At 42.0% G+C, this 24,929-nt stretch overlaps 1 protein-coding gene across 1 annotated transcript in view; it reads left to right on the top strand.

Moving 5' to 3' along the window:
* ddx43 (DEAD (Asp-Glu-Ala-Asp) box polypeptide 43) overlaps positions 1-24,929 on the top strand; it is a 66,485-nt gene that overhangs the window by 8,056 nt on the left and 33,500 nt on the right. The window contains exons 2-5 of the mRNA XM_078541935.1: positions 5,309-5,364; positions 6,872-7,010; positions 9,085-9,231; positions 9,372-9,453. Of these exons, the coding sequence (XP_078398061.1) occupies positions 5,309-5,364; positions 6,872-7,010; positions 9,085-9,231; positions 9,372-9,453 (424 nt within the window). The remainder of the gene's footprint in view (positions 1-5,308; positions 5,365-6,871; positions 7,011-9,084; positions 9,232-9,371; positions 9,454-24,929) is intronic.

Here is a 24,929-nt window from a genome sequence, read left to right on the forward strand (position 1 = left end):
TCCTGCTACTGGTAGTTTAGGGACATTCCCTACTGTAACAGGGCCTGAAACAAGGTCATACTCTAGGTGGACCTTATGGAGGAGCACAAACACAGATTCTCCAGCCATTCCACTGATCAGTGCTTTGGCTTTCAGGGAAGACTCGTGGAGTAGGCTTAAGTTCCCTCCAACATTGAGTGGCCCCTGTGTCCCTGAGCAGTACCATGGACTTGCTCATGTTTTGGGACAGGTAGGGGAACGTTCTTCGGGGTACTACTCGTGTGAATCCCTACTGGCCAACTGGCTTGCCACGTAATCTCCAGCGTTCAGGTCTGGAATGGCTTATTTTATTGCAATGAGAACACACCAGCCTCTGGGCATTCTCCTTTTGGGCTGGTGGGGGCCTTCTTTTGTGTTTTCTTGTCTGGGTGGGGGCCTTTCTTATCTAGGTCACCCTGTCTTATCCTTCCATTCCATGGGGATGGCTTAGAAAGGGTCTGCCTGAGTTTCCAGGCCTATGGGTGAGATCATAGCTGTCTGCTGCTTCCTTAGGTTGCATCCTAGGATATTAAAGGAAGTAGCTGCAGAGATAGTGGATGCATTGGTAGTAATCTTCCAAGAATCCCTAGATTCTGGAAAAGTCTCAGAGGATTGGAAAACTGCCAATGTAACACCCTTATTCAAAAAGGGAGGGAGACAAAAAAACAGGTAAACATAGGCCAGTTAGCTTAACTTCCGTCATTGGGAAAATGTTAGTCTGTTATAAAGGATTATAAAGCAAAACATTTAGAAATGCATAATATAATCAAGCAAAGTCAGCATGGCTTCATGAAGGGGAAATCATGCCTGACAGATTTATTAGAATTCTTTAAGGAGGTAACATGCAGGATAGATAAAGGGAAACCGGTAGATATAATACATTTGGATTTCCAAAAGGTGTTTGATAAGGTACCGCACATAAGGCTACTTAATAAGATAAGAGCACATGGTGTTGGGGTAGTGTATTCGCATGGATAGAGGATTGGCCAACTAATAGAAGTCAGAGAGTTGGGATAAGGGGGGCATTTTCAGGATGGCAATCTATAACTAGTGGAGTGCCACAGGGATCAGTGCTGATATTACAATATATATTAATGACTTGGATGAGGGAAGACACAAAAATAAATGGGAAGGCAAGTGGTGAGGATGACACAAGGAGTCTACAGAAGGATATTGACAGGTTAAGTGAGTGGGCAAAAACTTGGCAGATGGAATATGATGTGGGAAAATGTGAGGTTATGCACTTTGGCAGGAAGAATAGAAGAGCTGAATATTATTTAAATGGAGAAAGCTGCAGCACAGAGGGCTCTGGGGGTCCTCGTGCATGAATCCCAAAAAGCTAGCATACAAGTTCAATAGGTGATGGGGAAGGCAAATAGAATGCTAGCCTTTATTTCAAAGGGAATGGAGTATAAAAATAGGGAAGTCTTGCTAAAACTATACAATGCACTAGTTAAACCACACCTAGAATACTGTGAACAGCTTTGGTCCCCTTATCTAAGGAAAGATGTACTGGCATTGGAGGCAATCCAGAGAAGGTTCACTAGGTTGATCCTGGGTATGGAGAGATTTTCTTATGAGGAGAGGTTGATTAGGTTGGGCCTGTACTCATTGGAGTATAAAAGAATGAGAGGCAACCTTATTGAAACATATAAGATTATTAGGGGGCTTGAAGGGTAGATGCTGAGTGGTTGCTTTCCCTTGTGGGAGAGTCTAGGACCAGAGAGCATAATCTCAGAGTAAGGGGTTGCCCATTTAAGACAGAAATGAGGAGGAATTTCTCCTGTCAGAGAGTAGTTAATCTGTGGAATTCTGGGTCGTTAAGTATGTTCAAGGCTGAGGTAGACATTTTTAATCTGTCAGGGAATCAAAGGTTATGGGGAAAAGGCAGGAAAGTGGAGTTGAGGATTATCAGATTAGCCATGATCTAATTGAATGTGGAGCAGACTCGATGGGCTGAATGGTCTACTTCTGCTCCTACATCTTATGGTCTAGCTGTGAGGATTCTCTGTTTCTCTAGGTGTATTCATTGGTTGGAGGGTAGGCAATTTTTGAATTCCTCCAACAGCACTAGCTCAAGCAATCCCTCATAGATGCGTGGGATTCTTAGGGATCTTATTAATCGATCAAATGCTATATGCTTCAGCCGTTCAAACTCAATGTAGCTTTGTGTGGACCTCTTACGAGCGTTCCGGGATTGCTGGCAATATACCTCTGACATTAACTCATAGTCACTTAGGATGGCAGCCATGGTCCACTCATAATTCAGGGACGTATCTAGAGGCAGCATGGAGTAGACCTCTTGGGCTCTCCCTGACGGCTGCCCTTGAATTACAAATGCCCAGATATCTGAGGGCCATTTTAGCTGCCCTACTGTTTTCTCAAAAGTGGAAATAGATGACCCCACATCACTCTCTTCAAATTTGGGAATGAATCTCTCATACTTGAGGGCCTCAAGAGTGTGGTTAGAGGGATAAGGGGTGCTACTGGGTAGAGAGAGATTTTGCCTTGCCGCTTCCAATTGCCTGGTCTCTCCCTCTCCCTTTGAGCTGCTAGCTCAATTTCCAATTTTCAGAGCTGGAATTCTCTTTCCCTTTCCTGTTCCATTTCGTGTTCTATCTCTCTTTTTCTCTATCTCTCTCTCGCTAGGGGAAGGGACTCGGAGTCACAGTTAAGCTCTACATCTAACTGCTCTGCTGATAACACGAGATCCAAATGTTCTACCAATGACTGGATCAGTTCACTTCTTTTGATTTTGCTGGGCAATTTTAACTTATCCCCTTAGCTACAGCTTTCAATTATTCTGTGCTAAGGACCGCCAAAATTTCACCCTTTAAATTCCCTTGCTGAACAAACATCTGGTCATCAAACGTTGCCATTTTCTTAGTGTTAGGGGAAAGGAATTTGCTGTGGCAAGTTACTTGTGTTTTAAGATTTATTCCAGCCACCAGGTATTCCCTGTTGCTACATAACACCCGGTACACTCATCCACTAAAAGAGGGATAAGAGAAAGAGGTATAGGGCAAAGACCCCACAGACAAAATAAGAATTAATGTTTCACGTGAGTCCAGAATCAAAAGTCCAATGGTGTATTCTTTCAGAGTCGGCCGGCTGAAGACTGATGCTGGATAATTCACTTTTCCAGTAGAAATGACTTCCACAATGAGATGAGCCCGTAGAGATGAATTAGTCTTGAAGGAACTGGTACCGAAAGTTCAGAAGTTTTTGTAGAAACAGTATAGATGAGGGCCAGGCAATTTAAACCCGAACAGAGTTCAGGGTCTGCTGCTGTTTTGGTTGATGGAAGACGGCAGACTGCCTCTTTCAGCTCCACAAGGCAATATTACAGGTTCTAGCAGCTTTGGGTGGGGGGAGGGGGGTTCATGTCACACAACTCCCACTTATTCCCCTTGGTTTGGGAGAAAGGATATATATTTCTGGTCTGGATTCTAGAGATGGTTAATGTTATATCCATTAATAAGTTCAACAAAGATTTCAGGGTCCTTTTCCTTCACAGACTGGTCATCTCCGTTGGCCACAGCCTGGCTTTAGAAATGTAAATGGTCTTTGCACAACTCCTTGGGATTTGATCTCGGCAGTCACAAAGGGCATTAGCACCTCTTTAGAGATAACAAGGTTGCTATTGTTTCCGAAGGCCAGAAATTCCTTTTGTCAGAGTCATAGCCGGTCTTGGTTTCAGTCATTTTAAACCCTTGGTCCAGTTTTGTTGTTAAAAAATTATTTTGTAGATCAGCCAGTATGATACATATATATATATATATATCTTTATAAAAATGTAGAGTGAGGTCTTAACCCCCTGACTATCTTTAGGACTAAAATAAAAGAGGGTTGAAGGTATACTACAGCTATACAAAGCCAAGTTAGAATACACCTAGAGTATTGTGAGCTGTTCTGGGCATCACATCCTAGGAAGGATTCATTGGCCTTGGAGGGAGTGCAGCATAGATTTATCAGAATAATACTTGGATTTCATGGGTTAAATTATGAGAGATTACACAAACTAGGGTTGATTTCCATGGAATTTAGATGGTTAAGTGGTGATTTGATCAAAGTAATCAAGAGAGCAGGGTAGATAGAAACTATTTTTGCTGTCTAGGGCTAACGAACATACTGTAAAAATTAGAATCATGTCTTTCAGAGGTGAAATTAGGAAATACTTCTACACACTAAGGGTAGGCAAACTTTGGAACTCTCTTCCACAAATGATAATTGATGTTAGATCGACCATTTTTTATTCTTGATTGTTAGATTTTTGCTAACTGAAGTTTTAAGGGATAAGGGGCAAAAGTGGGTATATGGAGTATGGTCATAGATCAGCTATGATCTCACATCATGGCAGAACAGGCTCAAAGAGTAAAATGACCTAATGCCGTTCCTTTGTTCCTACTCTGCTAGTTACTCCCTCAATAACTCTAATAAATTTGTCCAATGCAATTTCCCTTTCATAAAACTGTGACTCTGTATAAGGGGGTGAATAATGGTATTAAATTCTGAGGAAGAATACTGGGGTAAATACTAGAGCTTGGATACTGTGGTAAATAGCTCCCATTCCCCCTCCACATTCCCCCTACTTCACCCCCCACCCTCACTTGTCTGTGCAGGAAGAGCTCTAGCAGTTGCAATCAGTGCTCTGCGGTTTAATATGGAGTTCTGGGGAGCTCATCTTCTCCCGGTTCCACTACATGGAAGCAGCAAAAGTTGGCACTTTCTTCTCGGGAAGTTTATCTGCTGAGCACCTGAAGAAAGTTTCCACACCAGGCATGCCACCAACTACCAACTGCGATCACAATCCAGTTTTGCAAAGGGAGCTTGAAATAGGTGATAGTCCCACAGGCACATGGGTGGAGCGTAATGTGTGTGCGTGTGCTGACTGCCGTATCGGAGTCTTAGCCTGTTTTGCTCCTGTAATATAGACACAGTGTGATTGAATTTCTGGACCTATCAGTTTAAATATGGAGCAGAAGCAGAGCATTGGCACGACATGCACAATTCATTTGGTTTCTGGTGTCCAGGGCTTTTACAACATTGTCTTAAGTGACCCATACTGATTCCAACCTACTCTAATAATCTGCTGTGGTGTGTGCGAGGTCCTACTGTTTGGAATATCCTTACTGTATAATATCAAAGGAAGCGGATTTGGTCCAAGCACTGAGACTCACACCTGGTACTGTATGTCAAGACAGCTTTAAATCAGTCAAGTAGTTGTACAGCTCTTTGTTCAGCAGCACTGTCTAGCTAAGGGGTTGATATAACATTCATGTCTGTTTAGGTCGAGGAGGATCTAAAATACGTGAACTGGAGGAAACATCAGGATCGAAAATACAGGTAGGAATTTGATGACATTTTCAAAACTAGAATTCAGTCTGATTTAGATACAGTTGTAGAGTGTGATTTTCCCTAAAACTCTAGCAGAAACTTCCAAGGTCCAAGGTAAAGCAGGTTCTGACTAATACAGTCACCAGAAACCAATGGTAGATTGTTTATGTATTGTATTATAACTAAAGCTGTATATTGTCAGATGGACGTGATTCAAGCAACACATCTACAAATTCAACTCCGATGTAATAAAAATGGGATTTGATCCTTGCAGTCACCATAAATTAGTGCCCTTGGTTGCGAATATCATATCTTACCATCTCTGCCCACAATGCCTCCCCATCCCCACCATTGTGGATGTGAGTTGAGGACTACTTTGGTTGCTTAGTTCAGGCCTTCTGTTACTTGGTAGAGTGGTTGTTACAGAAACTTTTGACATAGTGTACACTATGTGAGAGCTGGAACTGGGATTGCATGTCTCCACTCTTCCTGTTGTACGTTGAGGAGAAGAAAAGGGGTCCTCTGATGTAATTGTGCAATTTCAGGATACACAGAGCAGATGAAAGGTATTGGTGAACATTAGAATTGTGGCGCTCAGCCTGATACTGAATATCCTTGGTATCTAGTGAATTTGAGGAGATTTGATAGAGGTATTCAAAATCATGAGGGCTCTGGACAGAGTAGATAGGGAGAAACTGTTCCCACTAGTGATAAGTTTGAGAATCAGAGGGCACAGATTTAAGATAATTGGCAAAAGAAGCAATGGCGACATGAGGCAAATCTTTTTCAAGCAGTGGTTAAGATTTGGAATGCATTGCCTGAGAGTGTGGTGGAGACAGGGTCAATTGAGGCTTTCAAAAGGCAATTGGATCATTATCTGAAATGGAAAAATTTGCAGGGTTATGGGAAAAAGGCAAGAGTGGCACTCGGGAAATTGCTCCTTCAGAGGGCCAGCATTGGCACAATGGATCGAATGGCCTCCTTCTATGCTGTAATCATTCTACCATTCACCTAGTGCATGTAGACTGCAGGAAGGATACTGTTCAAAACAAGGAGGGTGTTCCACTAAACATTCTATATGAATGTTATCTCTTAAATGCAATTATGCAACCTACGGTAGAAGCAATATTTAATCAACTTAAAACAAAAACCAAACCAGCATCAATTCTGAAACATTCATACATTCCTAAAAACAGGACAACCATCAGTTGGAGCATTGCAATACAGTAATAAGATTAAATATTGTGTGCCTCTTGTGACAAAACTGAGATTCTTTCAAAGGTTGAATGCAGCAGATCTGGATTAGACTGCCACTCAGTCCAACCCATAATGTGAGCAGCTCACTAATGCTCCAAATAAAAGTGTACACCATTGCTAAGGAGAATGGAGCCTGTTACCTTTCCCTGTCCGAAAGCATCAGTACAAACAAAGACTAAAATAAGCTGCTTTGCCCCATAATGGGGCAACTGTGCTGTTCGCGTATGCACTGTATGTGTTTATATATTTTTCATGCTAGATATTAAAAGGAGACTTTGAAGTGGAAGTGAAGCTCTTTGGCAGCCATGCAGCCCAGATGAAAGCCAAGAAACTGATTGAGAATATTGTCGAGAGGAGAAATACAGATGAGGTGAATGGAGCTAGGAGGACTGACCGAAGTAAGTCTGAGAGGTCCATGTTTTTGTACAAAGGTCACATGCTTCATTTTTAGGTTCAAATGTTGTTTTGTCATGTTGCATCAACTTTATTGCAAATCTTTGTGAACCCCACTCTATCCAGAATGTTTACTGATTGTCTGCTCTGATCGACTCAGCAGGGGGAGGGTGGGGAGTAGGAAAGTGCCTACACTGACTGGAGTTGGGCGGCATTTACACTGACATGGGGTGGGCAGTGGGGTTTACATTGACTGACCATTGGGTGGGGTGGGGATTGCCTCCACTGATTAACCAAACAAAATCATCACATCGATTGAAGGTTGCTATGATAAACCTGACCCTGGGGTTCAACTCTTGATGCCTGTAACATAATTTGACTGACTGTGGCATCAAGGAGCCCAAGCAAAGCTGGAGTCAATGGGAATCGGGGACAACTCTCCGCTGGTTGGAGTCATACCCAGCACAAAGGAAGATGGTTGTGGGTGTTGGAGGTCAGTCATTTCAGATCCAGGACATCACTGCAGGAGTTCCTCAGGGTAGTGTCCTAGGCTCAACCAACTTCAGCTGCTTCATCAATGACCTTCCTTCTATCATAAGGTCAGAAGTGGGGATGTTTGCTGATGATTGCACAATGTTCAGCACCATTCGCAACTCCTCAGATGCTGAAGCAGTCCATGTCCAAATGCAGCAACACCTAGATAATATCCAGGCTTGGGCTGACAAGTGGCAAGAAATATTTGTGTCACACCAGGGCCAGGCAATGACCATCTCCAACAAGAGAGAATCTAATCATCGCCCTTTGACATTCAGTGGCATTACCATCACTGAATCCCCCGCTATCAACATCCTGGGGGATTACCATTGACCAGAAACGGAACTGAACTAGCCATAAAAACACTGTGACTACAAGAGCAGGTCAGAGGCCAGGAATCCTGCGACGAGTAACTCACCTCCTGACTCCCCAAAGCCTGTCCACCATCTACAAGACATAGGCCTTCTAAAGTCTGATAATGACCATGAAACCATTGCCAATTGTTGTAAAAAACCCATCTGGTTCACTAATGCCCCTTTAGGGAAGGGAACCTGCCATCCTTACCTGACCTGGCCTACATGTGACTCCAGACCCATAGCAATGTGGTTGACTATTAATTAGGGATGGGCAATAAATGCTAGCCTAGCCAGCAATGCCCACATCCCATGAACGAGTAATAAAAAAAGTCAGGAGTGTGATGGAATACTCTCCATTTTCCTGGATGAGTACAGCTCCAACAATGCTCAAGAAGCTTGACACCATCCATGACAAAGTAGCCCGCTTGATTGGCACCCCTTCCACAAACATTCACTCTCTCCCACACTGACGAACAGTGGCAGCAGAGTGTACCATCTACAAGATGCACTGCAGAAACTCACCAAGGCTCTTTAGACAGTCCCTTCCAAACCCACAACCGCTGCCATCTAGATGGACAAGGGCAGCAGATACATGGGAACGCCACCACCTGGAAATTTCCTTCCAAGCCACCCACTTGATATAATCCTTCACTGTCGCTGGGTCAAAATCCTGGAACTGCCTCCCTAACAGCACTGTGGGTGTACCTACACCATGTGGACAGGGGCGGTTGAAGAAGGCAGCTCACCACCGCCACCTTGAGAGCAATTAGGGATGGACAATAAGTGCTGGCCTAGCCAGCGATGCCCACATCCCATAAATGAATTTTTAAAAATTGTGGATTTCACACATCAGTCCAGTTTCATGTTCAGGTTTATGGAGCCCCTGAATCAGATTACAGTCCCTACTGCTCTCTCTTGCTCAATGGGTAATTGTACAAAGGGCATTCTGTCCAGGTGAGCCGCCAAGACGTACATGGGTGATGTGTGCTTGTTATGTGGGGCTGAGTTTATGGTGCTGTAAGACTTTGTGGGCCTGTGGTTGCTGGTTTGCTACAGATTTCTGGATCCCAGACAACTCGACAACTCATTTTGATATCCCAGATATGAAAAGAAGCTCACAGTCTATTGGAAATCAGCATTAAATGTTTTTCTTTTTCTTTCCTTCCCTCCCCCGCTCATCCTTCTAAAGGCATTGCATCAAAATTTAGCAGCAGTGCAAGGGCCAGCTCTGACACTTACTCAGCCAAGTGTGGCAGCGTGAACTCGCCCCGTCCTGTCATCAACTGGAACTCATTGCGTGAGAACAAGGAGAAATACGAAGCTATGAAGTGGGCTGGTTGGTATTTCCTTTCTGCCTTATTACACAAATGCTCAGAAACCCTGATCACCAGTGAGGGCTGAGGCTGAGTAGTCCATATTAAGATTGACCAGGTAGAATCAGATTTACCAATAACAACTTTCTCTTTTTGCATTAAGGCCTTCCACCAATTAAAAAAAACTTCTACATCGAAGCTGAGACAGTTGTCAATATGACAGCAGAAGAAGTTACAAATTGGAGGTAATTTTTTTCTGGAATCTGACAATGCAAATTCAGAGATACGTATTCCAAAACATTTCTGAGTGATTTGAGCTTAACTCCAACAAGTAAAAAACTGAAGATTTCCTTTTCCATTCTCCAGTTCTCTTGCATTTATCTGGCAGTCTGGTCTCCAGGCTTGCATATCCAATGCTCAGTTGTACTTCTGCTAGGCTGAAATGCAATATCATTCAAATGGGCCAAGATGCAGCATCTGCTACTTTTCCACACTCAAGTCAGAACAGATTGGCCTTGACTGACACGTATAAAACAATGTTCCCTTTAAGCTGCTTGACCATACAGCAGCCTTAAAGTTCCCACACAGGCCGAGTACAAATCAGCCCCTTTCGGTAACTTTGCGTGCGCAACTGTGCAAAAAAATTTAAAGTGCCTGCGTAATTAGATGAATTGGCCAGCAACTTCAAAAAACTGTTAGAGGTAATGTTGGTCATGGCTCAGTGAGCAGGATTCTTGCCTCTATGTCTGAAGATTGTGGCTTCAAGTCCTACTCCAGAGATTCAAGCACATAATCTAGGTCAGCACTCCTTAAGGTAATACTAAGGGAGTGCCATACTGTCAGAGAGGCAGCACCAAGGAAGGGTTAGAGTGTTGGAGGATCAGTAATGAAATTCAGCGGTACTGTCGGAGGCAATACCAAGGGAAGGTTGCACTGTCGGAGGGTTGGCATCGAGGGAGTGATGCCCTGTTGGAGGTGTTGCACCGAGGGAGGGCTGCAACATCAGAGGGGTGATACCGAGGGAGGGCTACACTGTTGGAGAGGCCAATTTTCAAATGAGATGAAGACCCGTGCAGACCTCATCTGCCCCTTCAGGTTGATGGAAAAGATCCTATGGCACTATTTTGAAGAAGAGCATGGGAATACTCGCCTGTGTTCCGGTCAATATTTATCCCTCAATCAGCATCACTACAGCAGATTACCTGATCGTTTATATCATTGCAGTTTATGGGACCTTATAATACGCAAATTGGCTGCCATGTTTCTTACATTACAACCGTGAAGATTCTTCCAAAATAAGTACTTCACTGGCTTCGAAGCAGTTTGGAACATTCTAAGTTGTGAAAGGTGCTGTATTAATGCAAATCTTGTATACGTGTTATATCTGCAGGCGGAGGGGAGAAGTGGCCAGTCTCATCCAACTTTGCTCAATTGATTAGAGTGTTGTGCAATCCTTGGATTTAAAAGCTGCAAGCAAGTAGATTAAATTCTAAATTGCCTGATTGTTGTAGTGTTTGAGTGGTGGCATTTGCACTTTAGCTGTTATCAGCTGTTGACATGCTCTCCATTTTATGGAATATGGCTGGCTTCTCACTGACAGCAAAGGAGAATTATTGCTTTTGCCATCTGTGTTTTGGTGACTTTTTTGCCCTGATTGCTACACAAATGTTGAGTGATTATTCTGGCAGATGTAGTTCTTTTTGTGCCGTCAGATCTCAGTAAAAGACCTTCCTCGCTGCTGTATTTGTTGGAAAGCTGCAGCGAGAGTGTTGTTAAGTCATTTGGTATTTGCGAGGAAGGAACTGGGCCCTGAGTTCCACATTCTGGCTCCGGGTGTAAGTAGACCCTTCACACAAGCAGTTCCAGGTGGAACAGGGTCAGGAGTTCAGTGTCTTAAAGCAACACTTTCCACTGTTATATTAAACAGCCCAGTCTCTGAAGAGTCATTTTGAACAGGGAGTTGCCTCGTAACCAGATGGGAAGAGCTGATAGCTGTAAAGTTATCAATCTCTTTCAGTCCTTCTCTTGGCAAGAGCAGTGTATTTACTCATAGTACTTGTAATCCTACCCTGAGAGAGAGCAAGCCATACATTCAGACTTTTCAGTCCTTCCTTTGACCTGTGCTAATTCTGGTCTGGTCATTGTATTCCGTCTACTGCATTTTAAATTAAAATTGTGCAAAATAATCCTTCGTATGCTGTTCATTTAAATTAGTTTCTTCAAATTAATGGACAGTTCTACTTTTTAGGAATAAAACAATTTCTAATTAGCTGGAGTAGATTGTACTTGTATTGCATATTTTGCATAAAATGCAAAGTTTACATTTCTGTGCTGTGGGGGTAGAGTTTCTGCTCAATTATGCTTTTTATTTTCGGTATAATTAGTCCAAAATTGGCGAACCAGTGCAAATGATCAGAGTTTTAAGCATAAATTGTATTCAACGCATATCATGTTTCCATGATTCTTTGCGCTCATTTTAAAAACATAGTACTAGAAGCCAGCCCCGCACAAGAAACTGCCCACACCCCATACTGAATTAATCACCATTGGGAGTTTTCGCTAATTGGGCCCATTTGTGGTCCTTCAGAGAGGCTCCAAAAATGAAGCTGGTCCATTTGAGCACAAGAACAGAAATAGGCACGATTTAAAAGCTTTTCAACTTAAAAAAAAATAATTTATCTTGACTACTATTAATATGACCAGCAAATGGTTCTGTATGTTTGTTGAAAGTCATTTTCAATTTTTAAAATCAGGCAACTCACAGATGGAGAACTGATAGTGAATAAAAATATATTCAGTTGAATTAATGAAACTACTCCAAGTTACCACTCAAATATATGAAGCAAATTGTTTTTAAAAATTACACTTAAAAAATGCTGCCCGATCGTGCAGGGTCATGGCAGATTTTGCATTTGGTGATATGCAAATGAGCTTGAGTGGAAATAGCAAGGGGCGGGGAAGAAAACATGTTTCAAAATTAGCTCAGTTTGCGGCAGATCACCAATTGCATTCAAAGCAGCAACTCCAGACTATGAAATTTAAACGTCATTTGGCTCCCCCCAAAAATCACCACATTTAAAAGTAATTCAATAGGTGAAATTATTGGAGACATTTGAAGTGATATGCAAGTGCAAGTATTTTAGTTTTGTAGAACTGATGAAAATTGATTTGTAATTTTTGAACTCTCAGCACTACTCACTCTTTCAGTGTGGCGAGTTTAACTTTCTCACTTAACCTTTGCATCCATGTCATATAGATACATAGGAACAGGAGGAAGTCATTCAGTCCCTGTCACACAAGAGTAGGAGTCCATTCAGCCCTTCGAGCCTACTCCTCCGTTCAGTTAGATCATAGCTGATATGCATCTGAAATACATTTACCATCTTTGTTATAACAAAAGTATATCAACCTCAGTTTTGAAAGCTCCAATTAAGCCTCAGCATCCGCAGCCTTTTGTGGGAGAGAAATCCCAATTTCCATGACCCTATGTGTGAAAAATGCTTCCTGATTTCACTCCTGAATGGACTAGCTCTAATTTTAAGATTGTGCCTCCTTGTTCTGATTCCCTCATAAGAGGAAATAGTTTCTCTTTATTTACCCTATTGAATCCTTTTATTTCAAATACCTTGATTAGATCACCCCTCAGCCTTCTAAACTTAAGGAAGTTCATACTAAGTTTAGGCAAATTGTCCTCATAATTTAACTCTCTTAGGCGTTATATCATTTTGGTAAATCTGCACCTGTCCAAGACTAGTATATCTTTCCTGAGGTGTAATGTCCATAAATGAGTACAGTTACTCCATTTGGGGTCTGACCAAGGCTCTGCAGAATCAAAACATCATTTCCACCTCTTTTTGTTCCAACTCTGTTGAGATTAAGGCCAACATTACATTAGTCTTTCAGACTACTTTGTGTACCTGTGCACAAGCTTTTAGTAATTTGTGCAGATGGACACCAAAATCCCTTTGCTCCTCCACAGCTCGTGGTCTCTGCATTAAAAAAAAAATCCAATTTGTCTTTGTCAGCTTAAAAAGTGGGCCATCTCGCAGGTCAGAAACAGCAAGATATTTGGGAGAGAGCAGGCGATTGATTTATATGTCCTCCAGACTTTTAAAATCAGCTTCTTAGATTTCAACTTTTTTATTTCTTCGTAGAAGTGGACGTCGCTGGCTAGGCCAGCATTTATTGTCCATCCCTAATTGTCCTTGAGAAGGTGATGGTGAGTTGCCTTCTTGAACCGTTGCAGTCCATCTGGTGTAGGTACACCCACAGTGCTGTTGGGGATGGAGAGTTCCAGGATTTTGACCCAACAATGATGAAGGATTACATAAAATTTCATAGGATATATGGCACAGAAACAGGCCATTCAGCCCAATCCATTTGAGCTTCCCATCTTTCCTCATTTAAATTGTAACCATCTATCCCTTCTGCCTCATGTCCTTGTCCAGCTTCTCCTTAAATGCATCTATACAATTTGCTTTAACCACCCCCTTTGGTAAGGATTTCACATTCTCACCACTTTTGGTGATCATCTGTGGCGATGGCCGCTAGTTCTGCTCTTCCCCAAATATTCCCTCTGTATCCACTCTATTAAAATCTTTCATGGCTTTAAAAACCTCTACTAGGCCACCTCAAGGCTTTTTTGAGAGAAAAGAGACCTAAGCTGTCAATGCTTTCCTGGATATGGATACCCAAGCATTTTGGTATCATCCTTGTAAATCTTCTCTGCACCCTCTCCAATGCCTGTACACCCTTTTTGTAATATGACAACCAGAACTGCACATAGTTCTCTAAGTGTGGCCTAAACAAGGTTCAATCCAGGTTTAGCACAACTCCTACTTTTCAATTCTATCCCTCCAGACTTAAAGCCCAGTGCTTGGTTTTTTTTTTAATGGCCTTACTAACCTGTGGCACAACATTTAGTGGTTGGTGTATTCCTAGACCTCTTGGTCCCTCTACCCCACCTGTACTGGCACCTTCCAAGTAATACTTGACTTCCCAGTTCTCCCCATTAATGTCCTGCTGTAATTTGTTGCAGGGAGATCTTGTGGGTAGCATCCCTGCCTCTGAGCCAGAAACACATTGGGTTAAAGTCCCACTCCAGGACATGATAGGCAAGGAAGCTGCATTCATAATGTGGACAAACAGGTTGAGTATCAACTTGTAAATCCTACCAATGTGTGCCACTGGCAGGTGGTAAGAGCAATGCGAAGGAAAGAAAATTGGAACCCCTACCACTACAATTCATACTTCCAGACTACAACATGCATGTAAAAGTGCATGTTTCCACATCAACTTGGATTCCTTGGAGCCAGTTGGCTCAATTGACCAGATAGCCAGTGTGGATCAGATTGGTACCAACAGCAAGGGGTTTGATCTCCATTCTGGCTGGAGTGGATTCAGGATCTGCCTCCTTGCCCAACCTGTACTGGAGATCATGGTGCTGTGGGCAAAGAACTGAAGAAGAATTTGTTACAATCCTCCTCAATATTGACGACTTCCCCCCCCCCCCAATTTAACAATTGTGTTTTTGATTCCAAAGTCCAAATCTTTAATGTAAACTGTAAATAGCAGTGATTCCAGCACTGATCCTTGTGGAACACCATTTCCACCTTCTGACATTCTGAATAACTACCCTTTACTCCCACTCTCTGCTTTCTGTCGTGAAGCCAGCTAGCAATCAATTTTGCCACTTGTCCCCTGACTCCACATTCTCTTCCCGTAATAGCCTATTATGGGGTAACTTATCAAAGGCCTTTTGAAAATAAATTACATCTACAATATTAACTCTGTCCACTCTCTGTTACTTCCACAAAACATTGAATAAGGTTGGTCAAGCAAGATTTTCCCTTTTGAAATCCATGCTGATCATTCATCATTATAATTCTCATTTCTAGATTTTCTTCTGTTCTCTCCTTTTAGTAAGGATTCCATTATTTTTCCTACCCTTGATGTTAAACTGACGGGTCTATAATTCCCTGGATATGTTCTGTCCCCGTTCTAAATATTGGAATTTCTTTAGCTATCTGCCGGTGCTCTGGCACTACACCTTTTTCCACTGAATTATTAAATATGTGTAGTAATGTCTCTGCCACCTCATCCCTAGATTTTTTTTTAATCCATGGATTCAACCCTTCCAGACCAGGGGCAGAATTTTACGGCCCCGTTTTGGCGAGGATGAGGCCGTAAAATGCGGTGAGACATTCTAAACTTCATTGGCTTCGGCTGGAACGTAACATCCTGCTGCCGTAAAATTTTGCCCCAGGGGTTTTGTGCTCTTTGAGTTTTAGTTTATTCAATGCAGCCCCATTTTAATTTTAAATGCACTTATCTCATTGTTCATCTCATTATTCAATGTCACATCTACATGTTCTAGTTCTCAGGAAAATATTGAAGCAAAATAAATCTGTAAAATATTTTACTTTTTTTATGTTCATTGATAATTTTAATTTCATAGTTCCTCTTTGCCTTCCTAATTTTTTTAACTTCCCTTCTCTCTTATTTTGCCCTTCTCTGCTATCAATGTACTTAATGTATGTCTCTTTCCTAACCATCAATTGTTCCCTGATGTCCTTATTCATCCATAGTATTCAGCTTGTTCTTTTCTTTTTGTGGGATGTATTTTTCCTACGCTCTGTTGAACAGTTTTAAATGTTGGTATTCTACATCATTGTTGGCCAATATTGTTACCCATTTATTTTCCCAAGTTCCATTCCCAGCCCCTCAAAATCAGCTTTTCTCCAATTTGGTAACTTGTTTTTTCATCTTGCATATGTCTTTCTCTATCATCATCATCATAAAGGATATTATATTATGGTCACCAATGCATAGATGTTCTCTACTTTACTCCCCTTATCTGCTCCGGTTCATTCCCCATTACTAGATCCCATAGTGAATAGTCCCTTGTTGGGCTTTTTGCATATTGGGTTAGAAATGAGTCCTGTATACATTGGAGAAAAAAAAGAATGGAATTCCTACATTTATTCTTTCATGGGATGCGGGTGATGCTGGCAAGGCCAGCATTTGATGCCCATCGCTAAATACCCTTGAGGAGGTGATAGTCAATTGCCTTCTTGAACCGCTGCAGATTATATGATGCAGGTAAACCCACAGTGCTTTTAGGAAGAGAGTTTGAGGATTTTGACCCAGCAACAGTGAAGGAACAGTAATATAGCTCCAAGTCAGAGTGGTATGTGGCTTGGAGGGGAACTTGCAGATGGTGGTGCTCGCATGCTACTGCTGCCCTTGTCCTTCTGGGTGGTAGAAGTTGTAGGTTTGGAAGGTGCTGTCGAAGGGGCCTTGGTGAGTTGTGTAGTGCATCTTGTAAGTGGTACATACTGCTGCTACTATGCGGCAGTGGTGGAGGGAATGGATGTTTAAGTTGCTGGATGGAGTGCCAAATCAAGCGGGCTGCTTTGTCTTGGATGGTGTCTTGAGTGTTGTGGAGCTGCCCTCATCCAGGTAAGTGGAGAGTATTCCATCACACTTCTGACTTGTGCCTTGTGAATGGTGAGCAGGTTTTGGGGAGTCAGGAGGTGAGTTACTCACCTGAGAACTCCCAGTTTCTGACCTACTCTTGTAGCTATGGTATTTACATGGCAGGTCCAGTTCAGTTTCTGCTAAATGGGACTCCAGCCAGTGGAGAGTTATCCTCCTTATTCACTTTGAGTTCAATTTGCTAGGCCTCATTGATACCACACTCTGTCAAATTCTGTTTTGATATCAAGGGCAGTCACTGTCCCCTCACCTCTTGAGTTCAGCTCTTTTGTCCATATTTGGACCAAGGCTGTAATGAGATCAGGGGCTGAGTGGCCCTGGAGGAACCCTAACTGAGCATCAGTGAGCAGGTTATTGCTGTGTAAGTGACATTTGATAGCACTGTCAGTGACACCTTCCATCACTTTACTGATGATCAGGAGTAGACTGATGGGATGGTAATTGGCCAGATTGGATTTGTCCTGCTTTTTGTGGGCAGGAAATACCTGGGCAATTTTCCACATTGTCGGATAGATGCCAGAGTTTGAGATGTACTGGAAGAGCTTGGCTAGGGGTGCGACTAGTTCTGAAGCACAAATATTCAGTATTATAGCCAGAATGTTGTCATGGCCCATAGCCTTTGCAGCATCCCCTTTACCTACCCCTTCTGTCCTATTATTATCATCAGAGTAGTTGAAATCCCCCATGATTATTAGGTTGTTTTTTACTTCATTTCCTTTTGTTTGCATATTTCTTCCTCCGCCTCTCCCACTATTAGGTGGTTTGTAGACCTATTAGTGTGATTGATCCTCTGTTATCTTTTATCTCTATTCATATGGATTCTATTTTTGTCTAGCTGATAGCTACATCCCTTTTTACTACTGCCATTTTGTTATTCCTAATAAGTACAGCTACTACATCTCTCCGTTTTCCCCATTTGTCTTTTCAAAACATGTTATACCTTGCAATGTTTAATTCCCTGTCCTGAGTTTTCTGTAGCCTTGTCTCAGTAATCGCTACTATGTCTGGTTCCTCCCAGTGCATGTTTACCTCCAGCTCCCTGCTTTATTATGGACTCTGTGCATTGCTGTGCAGACATTTTAATTCACTTTTAATAGCGTTTTGTCCCTGATTAGGTTTAACTATTTTTTTAGGCTTTAGATATGGCAATATAGTTCCAACCCAGGATGGCGTGTGACTTGGAAGGAGCTTGTAGATGGCAGTGTTCTTAGAGCTGAGTATTCGGTGGAGAGAAGATTAACATTAGTTATCTGCAATTCTGACTATTTAAATTGCCTCAGATGCATGTGGCAAAAGAATATTAGTGCAAGTGCTAACATGTTTTAATAGTGTTCTAACAGTTAGTTAGCTTGAGAGGAAAGGTGAATTGTAAAGGTTATAATGTAGATCGAGAATGAATCTATCTTTCGTTTCCTGCCTATGAGAAGCCAGTGAAAGGTTAGCTGCATTGAGTGATGGTGTTTTACTGAAGCAATAATATTGACTTGCTAGCCTTTTTTTTCCTTGGTGTCCTGAAAATCTCAGGGCAGTGATTCCAACTGCTATTGGCCTGGCTCCAGTGAAAACTCATTCAATTCCCACTTGTATCTCCCTCACTATGGGTAACAGCAGTGGATATCCCACAATGATTCACTCCTTCCCCCACATCTGTTTTTGAATCAGTCTTTCTTCCTTTATTACTGTTTGTTCTCTCCTTTTCACTTCCCTTTTTTTATTCCTGCACTCTTCTTTCACTGACCCTTGTGGCTTGACTGTCAGTTGGCAGAGCCCATTGCAGGTTATGAATTGCAGTGCGACAAAATTCCTACTCTAGGCTTTCCCATTATTGGAGCAGGTCTATAGCCTCATGGTTTCACAAGCTCTGTTCGAGAGAATTAATTTGGATATATCTAACTAGATTGAATGCCGGCAGTAGAAGGTAGAGGCTAGCAGTGATAAATTGAAAGCCATGTTGGTGTGGAGGGAGGGCAGTATTGAGTGAAATCTAGCAACAATCTTTTGTGGATACCCTACTGTTTACGTGTTGGTAAAGGTATTTATAATGTGAAACTTGCTGATAATACTAAGCTCCGTGGTGAAGTGTATGTTGTAACTAGTAGATACGCTCAAAACATTTATGTCAAATTAATATCTTTATTGCAACAATACTTCCTTAAATACTTAATTCCTAATTTTTTTTTCATCAAAGACTCTAAGAGAATTAAAACTTCTCACTCTGGAAAAAGCTGTCCATTTGTAAAAACAGCTGAGGAATATAAATACAAATTTTGTCAAGAATCTAGCCTTGTGACTTGGTTTATAATCATAGAATATGAAAGTCTAATTGGGAACTGCATTCTCCTGAGCTGAGAAGGTAGGTTTACATCTGATGGGCTCAATATTATTTGAAGAATAAAGACTTCATAGCAACCAGATTTCAAGGAAATAATTTCAGCATTTATCATTTGAAGAAAATAGCTTCCTAACTACCAATCTTGTTCCATGAAAATGTCCCTGTTTAGGATTCAGGTTTTGTAGCAATATTACAACTGCTCCTTTCTTGAGTCGAAGTTTGAGTGATGCATGCCCATTGGAGTTCGACAATGTCTTGAGGGTATAGACTGTTATCATCATCATCATTTCTAGAATTTATCTGACAGCTTTTCTAAAACTTTTTCATTCCAATCTAATGGATCTTTATTTTTAATACACAGAATAGCTTTTGAATAATAGGTTGTAAAAATAGTTGTTCCTGCTTTTTTGCCACAATTCTGTCGTCTCATCCACCCTTCCCATCCCATCCCTCAGGGAAATAGTCTCTCCAGCCAGGGTAACTTTGCTGGGCTCCCTATACCTTCTGCTGTTTTTGTTATCCACCAACCACCCCCATCTAGCCACCACCAACTGTTGGCAATTGCAGATGCATCATGCACTCTGGTCCCCATGTACCCCAACTGTCTTTGCCTACGTCAAGCATGCCCACCAAATAAATCCTCCAACAAACCTGCCCCTTAAAGTGACCAATCAAAATGGTCCTGATGGACAAAAACAGAGTAGTATTATTATAAAGGGTATGGACGACATTCAAAGTGTTTAGATTGAGATAAGGGACTGAGCATCAGCAGATGAATTTAAATGGAAACACACCAAATGTTTGAATTGGGAAAAGATGGTGTGCAATATTTGCAGAAATATCCAGAGAACACAAACAAAACATGCATTCGTGCGCAGGGACTTCTCTGCAAACAGAAGGAATGTATTCAAGTTTTCAGTCTTTTTGAATTACCCGGGAGATTGGGGAGCCTATTGTTTCTCATTGCTTTCTCCATGGCAATGCCTTGGCCAATCAGAGTTCATTTGCGAAACAATCAGTACCCTTTTCTCTTGTATAAATTGTTGTGATCGTTTGAACTTTGACATTCTTGCATTTGTCCTGATGAAAAGCTTCAGCAACATATCTCTCCTTTCAGCAATATCCAAGCTCTATATTTTCAGATATAATTCCTTTAGGTCTCCATCCATCAGTTAGTTGCTGCCTTTTGCCCTCTGCTGACTCCACTGTTCTTTCATCATATATTGACAGGGTTTCCATATACAAAGGGAACCATGTTAACCATAAATCCACACTGTGTCATTGTCAGCAGTCAACCTATCTTTCTGTAACCATTGCAGCTTCTTTAATTATGAACAGCAACCCTTTCACAGTCAGCCAGTCACATCGAGAAATCAGCATAGATTTGGAAATAATGATTTGGAACATTCCGGGATTTGGGGTTCTATGCCTTTAATCTAGATTCACATAACCAAACCTATTTTCATAATGCCTGGGTCTTTGTATGATGAAAGAAGAATAAAGAACTAAATATATGGCACCTTCTTCGTGCTGTTGCAACTTCATGGGCAACTTTATTTTACTGAAAGGTACCTGCCTCCCACATGTGTCTGCAAATGTGCCCACCCTCACCTGGGTCTGCGAATTAATATTTTTGTTCAGGTGAATATGTAATTTAGTTGCAAATTTGGTGGAGGACTTGTAGTGTGTCCATTTTGAGCATGACCTGCCACTTGAGCAATAGGCACTGCTATGGGAATCCCCCTTGACTGGACTTTCTTGGATGAGTAAGATACGGAAAATTGCAGGGATACCACCAATGCATGTTCCCCTTACTGTGTTCGATGCAATGTGTTATCTAGTGGACTGTAGTTTTTCATAATGCCCATTCTAGTTTGTTGAAGATTATTTTTGTGGAGGATTTTCTTGGTGGGACTAATGTCTGTCTTTTAACTAATGCCTGGAAACTCCCTGGTGTTTGAGACCTTAGCATATTTCCTGAACTTCATTTGGTAAAATTCGATCTAGTCACTTGTGTGCATGTTTAAAATGTACGAAGGGAGGCACATCCCCGATATGATGGAATGGTGCGTTATATCAAGATACAGCTACATGGTGTTCTTGCTTTTTGCTTGATCTTCCTCCCTCCAGCTATACTTGTGGGGAAGTACTGAGTGGAACCAGGGTTTTTCAATTAAGGCAGGGAGAGTTTCATCCTTTATGACCTAGCAATGCCCCCTCACAGCTGATTTAAAAGCAACAATGTACATACATATGAACATGCAAGATAGGAACAGAAGGAGGCCACTTGGCCCCCTCGAGTTTGCTCCGCCATTCAATAAAATCATTGCTGATCTGTTTGTGTTTCAGATTCCACGTTCCCATCTTACTCTGATAATCTTTGATTCTTGTCAGGCAAGGGAATCAATCTACCTCTGCCTTAAAAATATTCAATGACCCTGTCTCCACTACCTTCTAAGGCAGAGTTCTAAAGTCACACAACCCTCTTGAGAGAAAAAAAATTTTCCTCATCTTTGTCATAAAAAGACAACCCCTAATTTTAAAACAGTGCCTCCTAGTTCTGGAATACTCCCAAGAGGAAATGTCCTTTCCACGTCCACCTTGTCAAAATCGTTCAAGATCTTATATACTTCAATCAAGTCACCCCTCACTTTTCTAAACTCCAATGGAAACTCCAATGTCAATCTTGTAAACCCTCTGAACTGTTTCCAATGCATTTATATCCTTCCTTAAATAAGGAGACTAAAGCTGCACATAGTATTCGAGATGTGGTCTCACCAAAGCCCTGTATAACTGAAGCATAACATCCTTACTTTTATGTTCAGTTCCCCTCGTAATAAAGGATAGCATTCCATTAGCCTTAATTACTTGCCGTACCTGCATACCAACCTTTTGTGACTCATGCACTAGAACACCTAGATCCCTCTGTACCTCAGAATTCTGCAGCCGTTCTCCATTTAATTAATATTCTGCTTTTTTATTCTTTCTGCTAAAGTGAATAACTACATTTTCCCACATTTATACTCCATCTGCCAGATTTTTACCCACTCGCTCGACCTATCTACATCTGTCTGCAGCCTCCTTATGTCCTCTTCTCAGCATACTTTCCTACCTACCTTTGTGTCATCTGCAAATTTAGCTACCATGCCTTCGCTCCCCTCATCTAAGTCATTGATTTCAATTATAAAAAGTTGAGGCCCTGGCATAGAACTCTGCACGACTCCACACATCACATCCTGCCTATCTGACAAGGACCCATTTATGCATAGTCTCTGTTTTCTGCCAGCCAACCAATCTTCTATCCATGCTAATATGTTGCACCCCTACACCATGAACTTTTATTTTCTATAATAACCTTTGATGTGGCACATAATCAAATGCCGCATGGAAATCCAAGTACAATACATCTACAGACTCCCATTTATCCACAGCGCATATTACTCCTTCAAAGAACTCCAATAAATTAGTTAAACATGATTTCCCTTTCACAAAACTATGTTGACTCTTCCCTATACCCTTATGTTTTTCTAAGTGCCCAGCTATAACTTCGTTAATGATCGATTCTAACACTTTCCCCATGACAGATGTCAAGCTAACTGACCTATAGTTTCCTGTTTTCTGCCTCCCTCTCTTTCTGAATATAGGGGTTATATTTACTACTTTTCAGTCTGATGGAACCTTTCCAGAATCTAGTGAATTTTGGAAAATTAACACCAACGCATCTCCTACATCATTTGCCACCTCTTTTAAGACCCAAGGATGAAGTCCATTAGGGCCCAGAGACTTGCCAGCCCCCAGCTCCATCAGTTTGCTCAGTACCGCTTCCCTAATGATTGTAATTTCACTATGTTTGTCTCTCCCTTCCATCTCCTGGTTTACAGCTATCACTGGAATGTTTTGTATCTTCTATAGTGAAGACAGACTCCCTTAGGAGGAAGTGACCATAATATGATAGAATTTACTCTGCAATTTGAGAGGAAAAAGCTGGAATCAGATGTAATGGTATTACAGTTGAATAAAGGCAACTACAGAGGCATGAGGGAGGAGCTGGCCAGAATTGACTGGGAGATGAACCTAGCAGGAAAGACAGTGGAACAGCAATGGCAGGAGTTTCTGGGAGTAATTTGGGAGACACAGCAAAAATTCATCCATAGGAAGAAGAAGCATACTAAAGGGAGGGCGAGGCAACCATGGCTGACAAGGGAAGTCAGGGACAGCATAAAAGGTAAAGACAAAGCATACAATGCGGCGAAGAGCAGTGGGAAACCAGGGGATTGGGAAGCCTACAAAGACCAACAGAGGACAACTAAAAAAGAAATAAGGAGGGAGAAGATTAAATATGAGGGTAAACTAGCCAGTAATATAAAAGAAGATTGCAAGAGTTTTTTTTAGATATATAAAGGGTAAGAGAGGCAAAAGTGGACATTGGGCCACTGGAAAATGACGCTGGAGAAGTAGTAGTGGGGAACAAAGAAATGGCGGAAGAACTTAATAGGTACTTTGTGTCAGTCTTCACAGTGGAAATCACGAGTGACAACCCCAAAGTTCAAGAGAGTCAGGGGGCAGAGGTGAGTATGGTGGTCATTACCAAGGAGAAGGTGGTAGGAAAACTGAAAGGTCTGAAGGTGGATAAATCACCTGGACCAGATGGATTACACCTGAAGGAGATAGCTGAAGAGATAGTGGAGACATTAGTGGTGATCTTTCAGGAATCACTGGAGTCAGGGAGGGTCCCAGAGGACTGGAAAATCGCTAATGTAACCCCCTTGTTTAAGAAGTGTGTGAGGCAAAAGATGGGAAATTACAGGCGGATTAGCCTGATGTCGGTCGTTGGTAAGATTTTAGAGTCCATTATTAAGGATGAGATTTCAGAATACTTGGAAGTGCATGGTAAAATCAGGCAAAGTCAGCATGGTTTCATCAAGGGGAGGTCATGCCTGACAAATCTGTTAGAATTCTTTGAGGAGGTAACGAGTAGGTTAGACAAAGGAGAGCCAATGGATGTTATCTACTTGGACTTCCAGAAGGCCTTTGACAAGGTGCCGCACAGGAGGCTGCTCAGTAAGATAAGAGCCCATGGTGTTAGAGGCAAGGTGCTAGCATGGATAGAAGATTGGCTGTTTGGCAGGAGGCAGAGTGGGGATAAGGGGGTCCTTCTTAGGATGGCGGCCGGTGACTAGAGGAGTTCCGCAGGGGTCAGTGTTGGGACCACAACTTTTCACTTTATACATTAATGATCTAGATGAAGGAACTGAGTGCATCCTGGCTAAGTTTGCAGATGATACAAAGATAGGTGGAGGGACAGGTAGTATTGGGGAGGCTGCAGAAGGATTTGGACAGGTTAGGAGAATGGGCAAAGAAGTGGCAGATGGAATACAATGTGGGCAAGTGTGAGGTCATGCACTTTGGTAGGAAGAATAGAAGCATAGACTATTTTCTAAATGGGGAGAGAATTCAGAAATCTGGAGTGCAAAGGGCCTTGGGAGTCCTAGTCCAGGATTCTCTTAAGGTTAACTTGCAGGTTGAGTCGGTGGTTAGGAAGGCAAATGCAATGTTGGCATTTATTTCGAGAGGACTAGAATATAAAAGTAGGGATGTGCTGCTGAGGCTTTATAAGGCTCTGGTCAGACCACATTTAGAATATTGTGAGCAATTTTGGGCCCCGTATCTCAGGAAGGATGTGCTGGCCCTGGAGAGGGTCCAGAGGAGGTTCACGAGAATGATCTCAGGAATGAAAGGCTTAACATATGAGGAATGTTTGAGGACTCTGGGTCTGTATTCGATGGAGTTTAGAAGGATGAGGGGGGATCTGATTGAAACTTCCAGAATACTGAAAGGCCTGGATAGAGTGGACACGGGGAAGATGTTTCCATTAGTAGGAGAGACTAGGAC

Source organism: Cetorhinus maximus, chromosome 5 (genome assembly GCF_964194155.1).
Source record: "Cetorhinus maximus chromosome 5, sCetMax3.hap1.1, whole genome shotgun sequence".
Classification (NCBI taxonomy): domain Eukaryota; kingdom Metazoa; phylum Chordata; class Chondrichthyes; order Lamniformes; family Cetorhinidae; genus Cetorhinus; species Cetorhinus maximus.